The sequence below is a fragment of the Euprymna scolopes genome, chromosome 41 (assembly GCF_053919585.1).
Source record: "Euprymna scolopes isolate OS-2025 chromosome 41, ASM5391958v1, whole genome shotgun sequence".
NCBI classification, from domain to species: Eukaryota; Metazoa; Mollusca; class Cephalopoda; order Sepiida; family Sepiolidae; genus Euprymna; species Euprymna scolopes.
In genome coordinates, this window is record NC_136522.1 from 73,303,793 (window position 1) to 73,318,084 (window position 14,292).

At 30.1% G+C, this 14,292-nt stretch overlaps 1 protein-coding gene across 4 annotated transcripts in view; it reads left to right on the forward strand.

Moving 5' to 3' along the window:
- Positions 1-8,940, forward strand: part of LOC145266630 (glutamine--fructose-6-phosphate aminotransferase [isomerizing] 2-like) — a 180,626-nt gene extending 171,686 nt beyond the window's left edge. For 3 of the 4 annotated variants that reach the window (XM_080122550.1, XM_080122547.1, XM_080122549.1), the window contains 2 exons: positions 5,994-6,076; positions 8,645-8,940. In XM_080122550.1, coding sequence (XP_079978676.1) covers positions 5,994-6,038 — 45 coding nt within the window. In that variant the 3' untranslated portion in view covers positions 6,039-6,076; positions 8,645-8,940. The remainder of the gene's footprint in view (positions 1-5,993; positions 6,077-8,644) is intronic. The other variant, XM_080122548.1, reaches the window with a different exon arrangement.
- The last annotated feature ends 5,352 nt before the right edge of the window (positions 8,941-14,292 follow it).

Below are 14,292 nucleotides of genomic sequence, written 5' to 3' on the forward strand. Positions count from 1 at the left end.
TACTTGTTCACCAACTTTTTGGTGATAAAGTTGTCTCGTCTATTTCGGAAGAAAGAAGTTTGGCATCAAGAAAATTTGGTCGAGCAATTACAATGCTTGAACATGAATATTCAGACATCCAATTTTTTCAAATTATTTGAATTTGTAAAATTTAAAATGATGAAATTTCTTAAATGTAAATTAAAACATTTTAATATATAATAAACCAGATAAGGTTGATATCCACGTGTAAAAATCCATAGAATCTTTACGTTCCGGTAGCGCTACATTGGAAGTTAGGAAGTATGTTAGCTTATACTTATTCACTATGGCCAGAGATAAAAATAATTGGATATTTGTGCAGTTTATAGATTATGTTGAAATACTAACATTATTTAGAAAGCCATTCTTGATCGAAAAGCCCTCTCATCGGGCCTCATCAGATTGTGTCGAGCTAGTGAGCTATGTACCTGACTAGCTAAACTCATCCGAGGAATCTCGCATATGATTGAAATAAATTTGAGATTGGACTAAGTTTTATGTATGCTTTATTTCACATTGAACTGCCATATTTGAAATTTCCTACAGCAACTATCTGATCTTTTTGGAGCAAAACCATATATATGTGATGGGACGATTCCAATATTTTTACCAATTCTGATACAATTATTGATTCCATACTAAATTACAGATTCTGATTCTTTATAAATCTCTAAATATTTAAATATAAAAGTGTTATTTTGTCCCGTGTGCGTATATGTTCTCAAACGTAAAAAACACACTTGTGAGGAGGTGATCTAGAGATTTTAGTCTTACTGGAAGTTTAAATCAATAAATATTTATTTTATTACTACAAGCAGTGGAAGACGTTTCTTGAACCAAAATAAAAAAAGATAATTTAAGGAATCAGTATTTATTAATCCAGACGAGTTTTGACTTTAAAAGTTATCCGGCGTGAACAATGTTAGCTAATTGGAAGACACTGCCAAATTACGTTCAATTACTCAAAATCAGTAATTATTACATGTCAAACATAATTTGAACTTCTTTTTGAGCAGGGGGGGGGGCAATATCATCAGGTTGTAGTTTACTGATGTTATTTGATTTAATTTATGTAAAAATTTCATTTTTTTTTTTACCTATTTTAACATTTGTTCATTTTTATTTCCCATTTATTATAAACCTACATCACTTTCATATCCATTTGTTTATTTTAATTTATTATATATTAAAAAAAATATTTTAATTTCAATATTAATTAGTTATGTAAAAAAAAATGTTCCTATAAATGGCTTAGGGGAGCTAATGGCTGTAATCCTATGGATTGCATAAACATATTTTTGAAAAAATATATAAATATATTGAAAAAACATATGTAAATAAATATATTGTCTTTAAAAATGTAAAACATATTTTTTTTAATTTAAATATACATTTTATTTTTTTAAATATATAAATAGATATATTTATTTTTAAAAATGTACAAATAAATATATATTTTTTTAAATATGTAAATAAATATATTTATATTAAAAATAAATCACTTTATCGATATTCATATTTTTATATTAAAAAACTATTTTTCTTTTTCATATTATTTCTGTAAAAATCCAATTTTTTTCTTTACACACATTTTCGCCAGGTCATAAAATTAACCCCCCCCCAAAAAAAAACACAATTTTGCAAAAAAAAAAAAAAAAAAAATCTGACAATGCAAAATACAATTCAATTTTTTTAATTGGTTCTCATGTAGTTGTGGTCTTCCTGTTTCTACTTTCGTTTTTTCTTGCTCACATGCACTTAGTCTAAATACGTAGCAGTGGCTAACATCAATGGACTTCTTTTTGTTTTTTAGCTAAACGGACATGATAAAAATAATTAAATTAAAACAAATATTATATTTTTTTATTTCATCAAGTAAAAATTCCATTTTTTTAATTGATCACTAAATTTAAAAAAAATTAATTGATCACTAAATTTAAAAAAAATTAATTGATCACTAAATTTTAAAAAAAATTTTTAATTGATCACTAAATTTTAAAAAAATTTTTAATTGATCACTAAATTTAAAAAAATTTTTTTAATTGGTCACTAAATTTAAAAAAAAATTTTTCTAGTAAATTTGCAATTTATCATGGACTTTTGCATGGAATTTTTCTTTATTAAATAAATCGAATTAAGAAAAATGAATTTAACTTTAAAATACCATTTCAAAAAATGGCGCTGTAACATGTCAATGGTTCTCATTTTTCTTATTTCAAATTATTTAATCAAGTAAAAGTTCCATGTAAAGGTCCTTAAGAACCTTCAAATTTGCTAGAATAATTTTTTTTTTCATTGCATGAAATTTTTACTTGATTAAATAATTCAAAATAAAAATATGATTTTTGCTTTAATTTAATTATTTTTAATTTATATCAGTTTGAAATAAGTTAAACTTAAAAGAAAAATAAATTAAAACAAAAAAATTCCATTGATGCCGGACCACTGCTACGATTTCAAAACAATATTTTGTAAAATGCTTCATCCTTGGATTTTTCTTTTTCGGAAAGAAATAACACTGTAAACGTTTGGAAAAATAATAGTTTATTTATATACATACACATATATACATACATACATATATACATACATATATACATACATATATACATACATATATACATACATACATATATACATACATACATATATACATACATATGTACATACATACATATATATATATATATAACAAGAATTTATTATTTGACAGGATACTCAAAAAGAAATATTAAGATTTCCTTAAATTTATTTTATTTTTTCAATTATCACTTTCTTTTTTTTGCATGTATTATTAATTCTCATATAATACAGTTTCAATTCATGCCAGTACCAGCAAATTCAAAGCTTCTTATTATATTCATTTGGTAATATCTTTTTGTCTAATGAAAAGAACACATTCTTTGAAACTCCGTGGATTAAGGAAATCTTAATATTTTTTGTTCTTGTAAATTATCATTTACAGTCTTGAATTGTGTTCTTTTATATATGTTGAAATTAATATACGTTCCGAAAAATATTTTTAAAAATAATCCAGTAAAAAAAAAAAATTACAAGTAAAAATAGAATTTATCGATTTTTTTTTTTTTTTTTAAATTACATTTTCACCTCAAACAAGGCACATTGCCACTTTGGTGTAGGGGGCTACTATTAGGGAAAACAACTACTGGGGTACTATGTAGGGATTTGAGCAGCAAGATGTCGGTTCATGTTACACTTGAACTTCTGCATGTCAGTACAGTTGGGAAAACAGGGACCTGGAATGGAATTCCAGAGTCTAGCGGTTCTGGGGAAGAAACTACTGGAGTAGAAAGATCTTTTACATCTAGGGATCTCTATTATGTGGGGGTGGGATTTAGCTGCCTGTTGAGTTTGTCGAGGGTGTCTATGTCGTGGGGGCACAAGTGTCTGCAGTTTGCCAGAGCATTCACCATTAAAATACTTGTAGAACAGGCAGAGGGATGCAACATTTCGTCGATGGGACAGAGGCTAAAGCTTAGATGCCAGTTCAGAGCCTATCAGATTGGCGACTCTTTTTTGAACCTAGTCTAGGAGTGAGAGACTAGTAGCAGATGCACCAGCCCAAATGTGACAGCAATACTCCATACATGGGCGAATGGTGGCCTTATAGAGGTACAGGATACTTTCAGGTGTTAGTAGTTTTCTAGCATGGTAGAGAGAGCCTACCTTCTTTGCAGCGGCCCTGGCAAGTTTTATTGTATATTTTTAATGATGTATGTTCTAATGTTTTGCGACCAATTCAAACGAACTTATCTCTCTTGCTTTTATTGAAATCCACCTTTGAAAGAAATATAAAATATCCAACCCCGCTAGTTTCTATGATTTTTTTTTTTCTGAAGAACAGACATCACATTTCTACTGGATTTTTTTTCAATATTTTTCGAACTTGCATTGAAACCAAATATTATGGTTTTGTAATGGTAGCAATGCAAGTTTTCACCTTTCTTTAAAAAGAAACAAAATCGATTCTGATCTTTTTCGGATTCCAATCGAATCATCAGAAATGCGTTTCTGATGTCGGCCAACAAGACATATTTGTTCGTTCTGAAACGGATTATCAGTTCTAGCATATCAGTCATCAAATTTACGCCTGGATATGCTGCTTCGTTTAATGACACAGAACCCTTTTGCTTATAAGAACAATTAAAAACTGGTCTTATCTTTGTAGTTGTCTGGTCAGTTGATTTTAACACAGGTCTATGGGGAATCCATGTATAGTCTTTAAAATTTTTAGGGGGACAATTATTTCTTCAATAATACCTTCGTCTTCTTGCTGTTGAAAAACTTGAAGGTATTGGTCATTCTAAATGCACATGCACCAAAAAATGTAAGGCCTTAAATCAACACAGATAATTTTACTAATTTTGACATGATATGTAAGTATGTAATAGTGTTTTTGTTTCTATGATATTTTTTTTTTCTGAAAAACAGACATCACATTTCTACTGGATTTTTTTTTCAATATTTTTCGAACTTATACTAATTTTGACATGATATGTAAGTACGTAATAGTGTTTTTGTTGCGATTCCATTCTAACTACACATGCGCCAAAAAATGTAAAGCCTTAAATCAACACAGATAATTTTACTAATTTTGACATGATATGTAAGTATGTAACAGATAAGACTTAAATAAAGATAAGACAGTTTAACATACAGAATTGGTTGCACAGCTCTTCCACATTAAAATATACGATAAAATTTGATAAATTCGATAAATGCTACTTGTACTTGTAATTATTTTCTACGGGTTCATTTTTCATGATTTTTTGAATTCATGAAATTTCAACATAACACGTATGGGGTGCCTCAAATATATTCCCAGACGTTTTCACATGGGCACCTTTATTGATATTACATACATGAAACTTTAGTCTCCTTCAAAGTAATCTCCTCCGGTTGCATTACACTTGTACCATTCCAAACAATTTCTGGAAGATCCCACGGAAGTCCTCTTGTGTGAGCGTGTCAATGACCCTCGTCACAACCGTTTTCATCTCCTCAATTATCTCATAACGACAACCTCTGAGATTTTCCTTGAACTTAAGGAATAACCAAAAGTCACAGATCTGGACTATAGGGAGTGTGGGCAACAGTCTTGATGCCAATCTTGGTCATATAGTCTGAAAACCCTCGGGACAAACTTTGCGAAAATGTTCCGCACCTGCAGTTCCTCATGAATAATTGTGTGTACAGTTCTCACACTGACATGAAACTGTGCACCTATTGTCTTATTGAAATTCTTTATTTGGCCAATAAACTCTTGTGTTCTTACTTCCTTACTCCTCCTGCGCCTCTCATCATCTTTCACAGACTCGTTGCCTTCCTTGAATCTCTTATACGACTCAAAAACTAATGCTCAATTCATGCACGGTCCAAAAGCAGTCTGAATCGTTCCCATACTTTTCTATGGCATTTTTTTTTTTTTCAGATTCAAAACATAATTTCATTGCATGTCATTTTTCTAGAGTGTCTTCACGTCCAGATAGCATCTTTAAAATTCACCAGCTGTGACAATCAAGCTTTAGTAGGGTGTATATCAATTCCTGCTGTAGCTGTTCATTTTAACCTGAAATCATAAAAATTGGTCAGTCAGCTCATAAGATTTATAGCAATGACATACTGAATTTTCTACGACAATATTAAAACAAAAAAAGTCTGGAAACTTATCGAAGGCACCTTGTAAGTACGTTATGTTTTCGTCTGGAATTAATTTGTTTGAAATTCCGTTATACTACGCAAGCACAAGCACCATATTTTTTTCTAAGTTTCGTATTTTTTTTTTTTTTTAAGGGAGATAATACTTTTTAATGGTTTATTTTCAAGGGAGATAATCCTGCTCTCAATAATAACCGTATTTATTTTCCAAGGGAGATAACGCTAATGCATTTTTTGTGATCATGGGAGATAACTCTGTTTTTTTTTCTTTTTCTTTTTTCTTCTTCTTCTAGGTTGACTGTCCGCGGAATTTAGCAAAAAGTGTAACAGTGGAATAAAATGTTGAAGATAAAAAGAGTAAACCCGAACAATAAATGTAAGCAGTCGACGCCATTCAATCTCCCTTGATTTTTCTCTCACTATCTCCCCCTCACACTTTTTTATGCTTTCCGTTTGATGGAAATTTGTGTGAAAAAAAGGCGCTCCTCCTAAAATTTACAAATTAAAAAGATATTGAATTTCAAGTGAAACAAATGATACCTACGTAATTGTCATGCCTCAAATAGTCACATATCAAAAAATTACGGAAAACGATAAAGTAAAAAAAATAAAAAGCTATTTTTATTAAAGTTTAAATGGAAAATAAATATTGTCTGACATTTTAAATTACGTTCATCACATGCAACAGAACTTGATTATCTCCCCTGTCAACTTCTATTTTTTTTTTTAGAAAGTGGTTTTGCTTCAGTTCACAAATTTCGTTTTTCATTAATAATTATTTTTCTACCGTGTCATTTACATAGGTACAATTTGTTTAACTTGAAATTCAGTATTTTTTTTTTCGTTTGTATTATATAGAAGCCCCCCACTCCACCCAAAAAAGCAGCTTATCCATAATTCCCCCATATTTAAAAATAAATAAATAAAATATCGGATGTGTACGAGGTGGAACGATAAAATTGTCGCCATAGAAAAACCAACATGATTCCATCTCCGTTTGATGAAAACCAGTTTTCATTTTTTTGTTGAGGACCATCTACTAGTTGGCCATTTGTGTACCTATCCCAAGAGCGATCAGGGCGTTTTATCATGTCTGAAAATGGCTCAATGTTCAAGAAGTGGGATCAGAGATGCTCCACTGTACAAATGCTCTCTACTGATGTAAGTTATGACAACAGGACCATTGCCAGCACCCTCAAAATCCAAATCCAGATGGTTCAATGCCTAAGGGTACAGCTTAACGAAGTTTCTGACGACAGTCATGGTCTTTGGTGTGGTTTCAAGTGAGGGCCACATCATGCCACCTCACATCTTCAAAGTGTACCTGGATGTGCTGAAGAGGGTGGTGAGCCCCTGGTGCAATCAAGTGGCTGCTCACAAACCCTGGGTGTGGCAGCAAGACTCGGTGCCAGTGCACAAGTCTAAAGAGATTCAGGCTTGGCTTTGTACCCTTCTCTCACTGCCCCTCCTCCTCCCCTGACCTGAACCCACTGAACTACTTCATTAGGTTATACGTCAAGAACATCACCAACATGACCTCCCACAACATCAAAGCCAGACTGATCTCCACCATCTGCCGAGTATTTGCCGAGCTCTTGTTGGCGCTTGTGGAAAAGGCATGCTCCCAGTTCCGGATCTGTACTGAGGCAGTGATTGAGGCTGAAGGTGGCAACATTGAATAAATGTCAACTCTACTACATAATCAAGTTACCTGAATTGATTTTTTTCAATAAAAGTTTTAAAATAAAGCTGTAGTGTCGTTCTCTTTAGGGCGACATTTTTATCGTTCCACCCTGTAGATTATAACAAATATGAAATTAAGAAATTTTTTTTTTCTTTTTTCAATGTTTTCCATTGTATTATTCTAGATACAACACCAAACAAACCTACGAAAAAAAAAATATTAAAAAAAAAAATCAATATAAATTATTGTTTTTAAAGAAATGAAAAATCCTTTATATATGAGCTGTTATTATTTACCATAATTTTTACGGAAAATTGCATTTTCCCAAAATGTAAACACATTGAAGATTGCTAATACAAGGGACATACTTATTTCCTTTTTCACTACCTTAATGGCTGCCGACAACCTATAGCGATAGCTTTTTTTTTTATTAAAAACATAATAGCAGTTGTTATACTTGATTAATTTTCGTAATTTTTGGATATATTACTATTTTCGACATGACAATTAAGTAATTACTGTTGCTTTAGTTTAAGACCATATATTTTTTTAAAAATCCATCTGTCGACTTTATCTTAACAAGCACCTTTTATTATTCGGGGAGGGAGGGGAGATAAATTTTTAAATCATCCCTCCCCCCACAAACACACACACACAAAAGTGAGATTCTACTTTTTATAAACACGAAAAAAATGTCAAACAAAAAAAAAATACTTAAGAATTTATCGTTCAGGGCCAATTTTGCATATAAATTTCAGGTGATTGTTAGGATAGAGTCGGCAGATCGATTTTTTAAAAATCTGTCTTTTTAAGCAAAAGCAGCAGTAATTACTTAATTTTCATGTCGAAAATAGTAATAGATCCAAAAATTACAAAAATTTATTCAGTAGAACAACTGCTATTGTGTTTTTAATAATAAAAAAAGGATATCTCTATCGGCTAAAGTAAAATGTCAGCCGTTACAATGACGAAAAGGGAGATAAGTATGTCCCTAGTATTCACAATCTTCAAGGTGTTCACATGCAGGAAAAATGCAATTTCATCCAATTTTCTGTAAAGATTACTTTTAACTATAAATAATTTTCTACTGGATAAACTGTTGTAATTTTTTAATATGTTACTATTTTCGACTTGATAATCAAGTACTGTTGTTTTTGCTTAAAATGTTTCTTAAAGAATCGATTTATCAACTTCGTTGTTATAAGCACCGTTTTTTTTTTTTTTTTTTTTTCTCTGAAAAATTTTTTTTTTCTTTTTCAGATTGACCAATTCCGGACATTTTCTGAAAACATACACATATTTCAATCGGACCTGGTCTTAGGAGCAATATATAGCGTTAAAAAAGATTATCACAAAGGAGGAGGGGGGGATACCTACTCCCTCTCCTTCCTAATTTTGCTCCCTTTTTCTACGCAATTCCAAGTGTACAATTCTTCCTACCCCCACTTCTCCCAATCATTGAGACGATCCAAAAAAAAAAGCTCGTACCCCACCCTAAAATCCCCACCCTCACGGAAACTGCTGGTCAAATATTTTTTTTTTTGTTTTTTTTTTTTTTACATCTCTATCATAATTGAAGATTTTTTAAATATTTTTTATTTTGAAAATTTTTTATGGATCTTTCATTTTTTTTCATTTTGAAAATTTTTTTTAATTTTTACATTTTTTAATTTGGACAAAAATTTTATTTTAATATTTAAATATTTTTAAATTCGAAATTTTTTTCTTTTAATCTTTATACATATTTTTTTTTTAATTTAAAAATTTTTTTTTAAATCTTTTATTGTAATTTTTTATTTCGAAATTATTTTAATTGTTAAACTTTTTTTTTAATTTTTTAATTTTTTTTAATTTTGAAAAATGTTTTTTAAATCTTTAAAACAATTTTTACAGGCATTTAAATTATTTTACTTTTTTTTCACGATGGAATATAATTTTTTTTTTTTTGTTATTTTTGTAATTTAATATTTTTGTTTTTACATTTCAAAAACAAAAAAATGTACTTTATTTACAAAATTTTTAACCATTTTGTGTTTATATTTTTATGAGTTGTTCAAATAAATAAATAAATGAATAAATAAATAAAGCTGTAGTCTATCATCAATTTGAACATTTTGGGACCACATTACTGAAGACATTGCCTTAAAATACAACACAAGTAACATCTTTTTTTTATATTTCTTTTTTTTATAGGCTGCAGAATAAGTAACACCTTTTAATTTATTTATTTATTTATTTATTTGCGAACTGTTACCCTCATCTGACCTTCTTCATTTTTTCTCGTCGGATTTTGACCTTAATAGGATTAAAAATCAAGATATTTCATGCAAATATAATATGCACAAACGGCAGAACAATATCTGAGGTGTGTTATAGGCTTATTATTTCTCAAATTCCTCGATAATCTTAGATTTCTATACTTTTTCTGCTGAGAAGTCACGGCCAAAATCGGTTAAGATCAATGGAAGTGGTAAAATATTTTCTCTCTAATAAATTCCTCCTCCCCCTGCCACCACTTAACACCGTTTGGGGATCGTTCACAAGGAACAGTTGAGAAGAGAACACCGGTTTGGCTTCGTAGTTCTTTCATGTGAAGTTATTTAAAATCACTAAACTAAGCTGCAGTGCTCTGTGGCGTAGTGGTTAGCATGCTGGACAATTCACATTATATTTTCACGTTCGCGCCGAACTACCGTAGTCGTTTTTTTTGGGGGGTTTTTTCCTAAACAACTGGAATGGACTTTTATTGGTGGCCGAACTGTTAACGTTGCAGATGTTTTTTTTTTTTTTCACACTTTATTTTCCTACTTTTACTCATGACTTCGGGTTTGATCCTTCCTACTTACCTACCATAACATTTGTTAAAACTCCCCCCCGTCCCGGAAACAAACACTCGGGCAACGCCAGGTACCCTCGCTAGTCTCCATAATAAAATCTGTTTCAATTTGAGTCTATCTTTTGGCATATATACACACACACACATATATATATATATATATATATATATATATATATATATATATATATATATATATATCTTTTGGCATGCTGTTATATTTTGTCTCCTCATTAGAATAATTACTTATTGTTTATATTATTAAATTATGAATCTTTTACTCAGTATTAATATAGCTCTAGGATATCTATACCTATTGAGCTTATTATATATTTACATTACAATGAGCACTGTTTTCTTTTAATAGTATTAATACATTTACTAATACATTAAAATAAACTTTGCTCTTTAGATTCCAGGTCTAATTCCCTCTAAAAAAATAAATATATATATATATATGTATATATATATATATATATATATATATATAAAAGAATAAGTAGTTAATATGTTAAAAATCACTTTGAAAAAAAGTTAAAAACATATATAAGTTTAAAAAAAAAACTCCGTGGATTAAGGACTATCCACTTATTCTGTGCTTCCTTTTTTAAAATCAAATATGTTTTTAACTTTTTCAAAGTGTTTTTTTTACATGTCCTTATTATAAGCTCTATTTCCTATTTGGTTTTATCGAGCTTTTACATCTGGTTGAGATTACTGTATAAATATTAACTCTTCAATATTTATAATATACTTTAGTTTTTCCATCTTGGATTATTTTGGTAAACTTAACTGTAATTCTTATTTTATATATATATATATATATAACAGTACGGTGACGAGAGGTAATTACCTCGAAACACGCGTGTACGTAGATTACTGTTTTAAAAATAATAAATAAATAAAAATGTTATATATGTGCAAATAAATTAAAGGGCGACTTTCTAAGTAAATTAAAAAAAAAAGAAAAAATGAGCTTCGAGGCGGAGCCAATATTAACCGTATTTATCGCTTGAAAAAAACAACAATAACAAATATATATATATATATATATATATATAGATATATAGATATATAGATATATATAGATGGGATGGATAGAGAGAAAGGGAAATGAAAAAGAAGATGTTTATTATCTTCAAAGACCTCACTTGTCCTCTCCCCGCTTATGACTCCCACCCAGGTTACATTATAACTTTGTAAACGAAATAGGAAAATGTTTTTGTTTGAAATATCAGTTTTCGACGGTAATTCTTGGCCTGAAGACGTAGTCCCCCAACGCGGGTGATTACAGAAACATGTATGCACATATGTAGCCATTAATGTTTGTTGTATAAATAAATTTAATATATATATATATATATATATATATATATATATATATATATATATATATACTGATTCTGTTCTAAATTCCTGATTTCTATACAATTTCCAATTTTTTTTAAATTTAAATATTTCTTCTTTTTTTTTTTAATTTTCGGATTACTTTAAAACTCATGCAATATATGTATATATAATTGTTGTCTAACCACTTTTTGGCCAACTAATTCTCTGGCCTGATTTGAGTTTAGGCAAGCATTGTCTGAAGATATCAGTTTCCATCCTACCCAAAGCAGCCCAGATTAGCTGACCAAAACGTGGTGAGACAACAACAACTATGGAAGACAGTAATTACTGAGGATGCAGTTTAAGATTCAGCATTCCTTTCCCATCGCAATTAAGGCCAGAGGTTGAGTTGGCCGAAACGTGATGAGACAACAGCAACTATGAAGATGAGAATAACAGTCCACAAATAAATAAATAAATTAATTGTTTATCTCAAAGGATTCCAATACTAAATAATATATAATGTCTTTTAATTAAAATAAAAATAAAAAAGATGGTGTTGTGCGGATTGGTGATCTTCTAAACTAACGCATTTCATGTTCTTATTATGCACATTGAAATTAGTATAAATTCTAAAAATCACAAAACATGACCCAGTTGAGGATGTGCTAGATGTATTTTTAAGAAAATAAAAAACATCTGCAATTACGTTCTGACATCTTGTGTTTAAAAATGGTGGACCTTCATTGAAATCAAGGGGAATAAGTCAGTTTGTCATACTGAATTGGTTCCACGCTGAAATATGATAAAACTCGATAAAGTGTGTTTTTATTTGTAATTATTTTTCTATTGCTATTTATTTGCCTCCCCACAAGAGCAAAATGTGACACAAGGTCGTTTTTAACATGGGGGGAAAACCAGTTCCCCAAAAGGGGTGGGGACTCTGAAAATAGGCAAAAATACAAAATTGCCTTCCTCTCCACCGACTAAGGGCAAATTAATTTAAGAGGATTAATTTTCTACGGGATCATTTTTCATGATTTTTGGAATTGATACTAATGTCAACATGACACCAAAATGTGTAATGATGTTTTTACCTGAAATGTGTTGGCTTAAAAGAGGGATTTTTATCCTAAAATCAGTAGAGATTAGACGATTCTTGTAATGATTTGGTCTCTGTTGATTTTCCGGTGAGAGTTTAATTATGTGTAGTTCTAGGAGACCCACCCTCCCAGGCGTTGCCTCCTCTCTTTGAGAGGGGGGTTAGTTTATTGCTAATCGCCTGAGGCGCCCTCACCGGGAATTGTCGACGGGTCTGCCCAGGCACTTTTTGCAGTTTAGTGTGTCTGACTTTTCAATCCCACTTTCCGACCTTGTTCTTGCAGTGGAAGAGAACTAAACAACGCCGCTCCCCAATCTACACAAGCATAAAAAAAAAAAAAATCCTGAAGGAAATAACATGGCATTATGTCACAAGGGAGATAATGCATCAAGGGAGATAACTCCTGCCTTCACACACACACACACACACACACACACACACACACACACACACACATATATATATATTTATTACAAAATGGGGGGGGGGAACATGGTTTTATTTTTCCATTTTATTATTACCTACGAGTTTGTCATACACGAGCTGAGTTATTTATAAAGTTGTAACGCCTACATTTTATATAATTGCGAGATTAAGTAATGCCTTTTAATTTAAAAAACAAAAAGTGCAAATCTGGAGTTCAACCTAATTTTTTAAAAATACAAAAATAAAGAAAAATGTTGGCGCTTCTATGTTATAAATAACGGGAAAAAATTTGAATTTCAAGTAAAAACAAATGGTACCTACATAATTGTCATGCCGCAAATAGTAACATATCCAAAAATTACGAAAAACGATAAGGTAGAAAATTAATTATTATTATTCATGAAAAATGCATTTATAGAATCTATCGATTTGAATTGGAAAGTTAACAGGGGAGGTAATTACGTTTTCAATTTCTCAGAAATCTTATACCAATTTCGGAAAAGTAATTTCAGTAAGTTTTGAAAACAGTTAAAAAAAAAGGTTGTTTTTTTTTTTTTCACAAATTATGTACATATGTTTATTTTTGTTTTCTGAATAAATTCTGTCTGCTTTCAACGGAGTTACTTCTTTTGCTTATGCCATGTTATTTTATCAAACTGTTTTTAAATTTATAGGAACAGTTTTTCATTAATAACTATTTTTCTACATCATCGTTTTCCGTAATTTTTGGATATGTTACTTTTGCGACATGACAGTTACATATGTACCATTTATTTTACTTGAAAGTCAATTTTTTTCGTTATCATAATATAGAAGCAGAATAAATCTTTATAAGTTATGCGCTCATCACGAAACAAAATGACATAAATTGATTAGTTTTTTTGTTTGTTTTTTTTTTTTAACCAAGGAAATCAAATTTTATGAGTAAGTGCTAATGTTGCAAAAAGGGAGACAACTTAATTCGAACTACTGAGACCAAAATCAGTCTTGTTATTGTCATGATATACTATTAATGCTAAATAGCGCAAAAAATATTTTTTCTATACAACAACAAAAAATACTTAATCAAATTACATAATTTTTGGAATATGACATTTTTGTTCTGTAAAGATTACACACATCATAAAGATTTTTCCGTATTTTTTTTTTTTTTTTTTTAATTAGGTTGAATTCTGGACTTGTGCCAAAAGAATTTTCACTGAACAAAATTTTTTT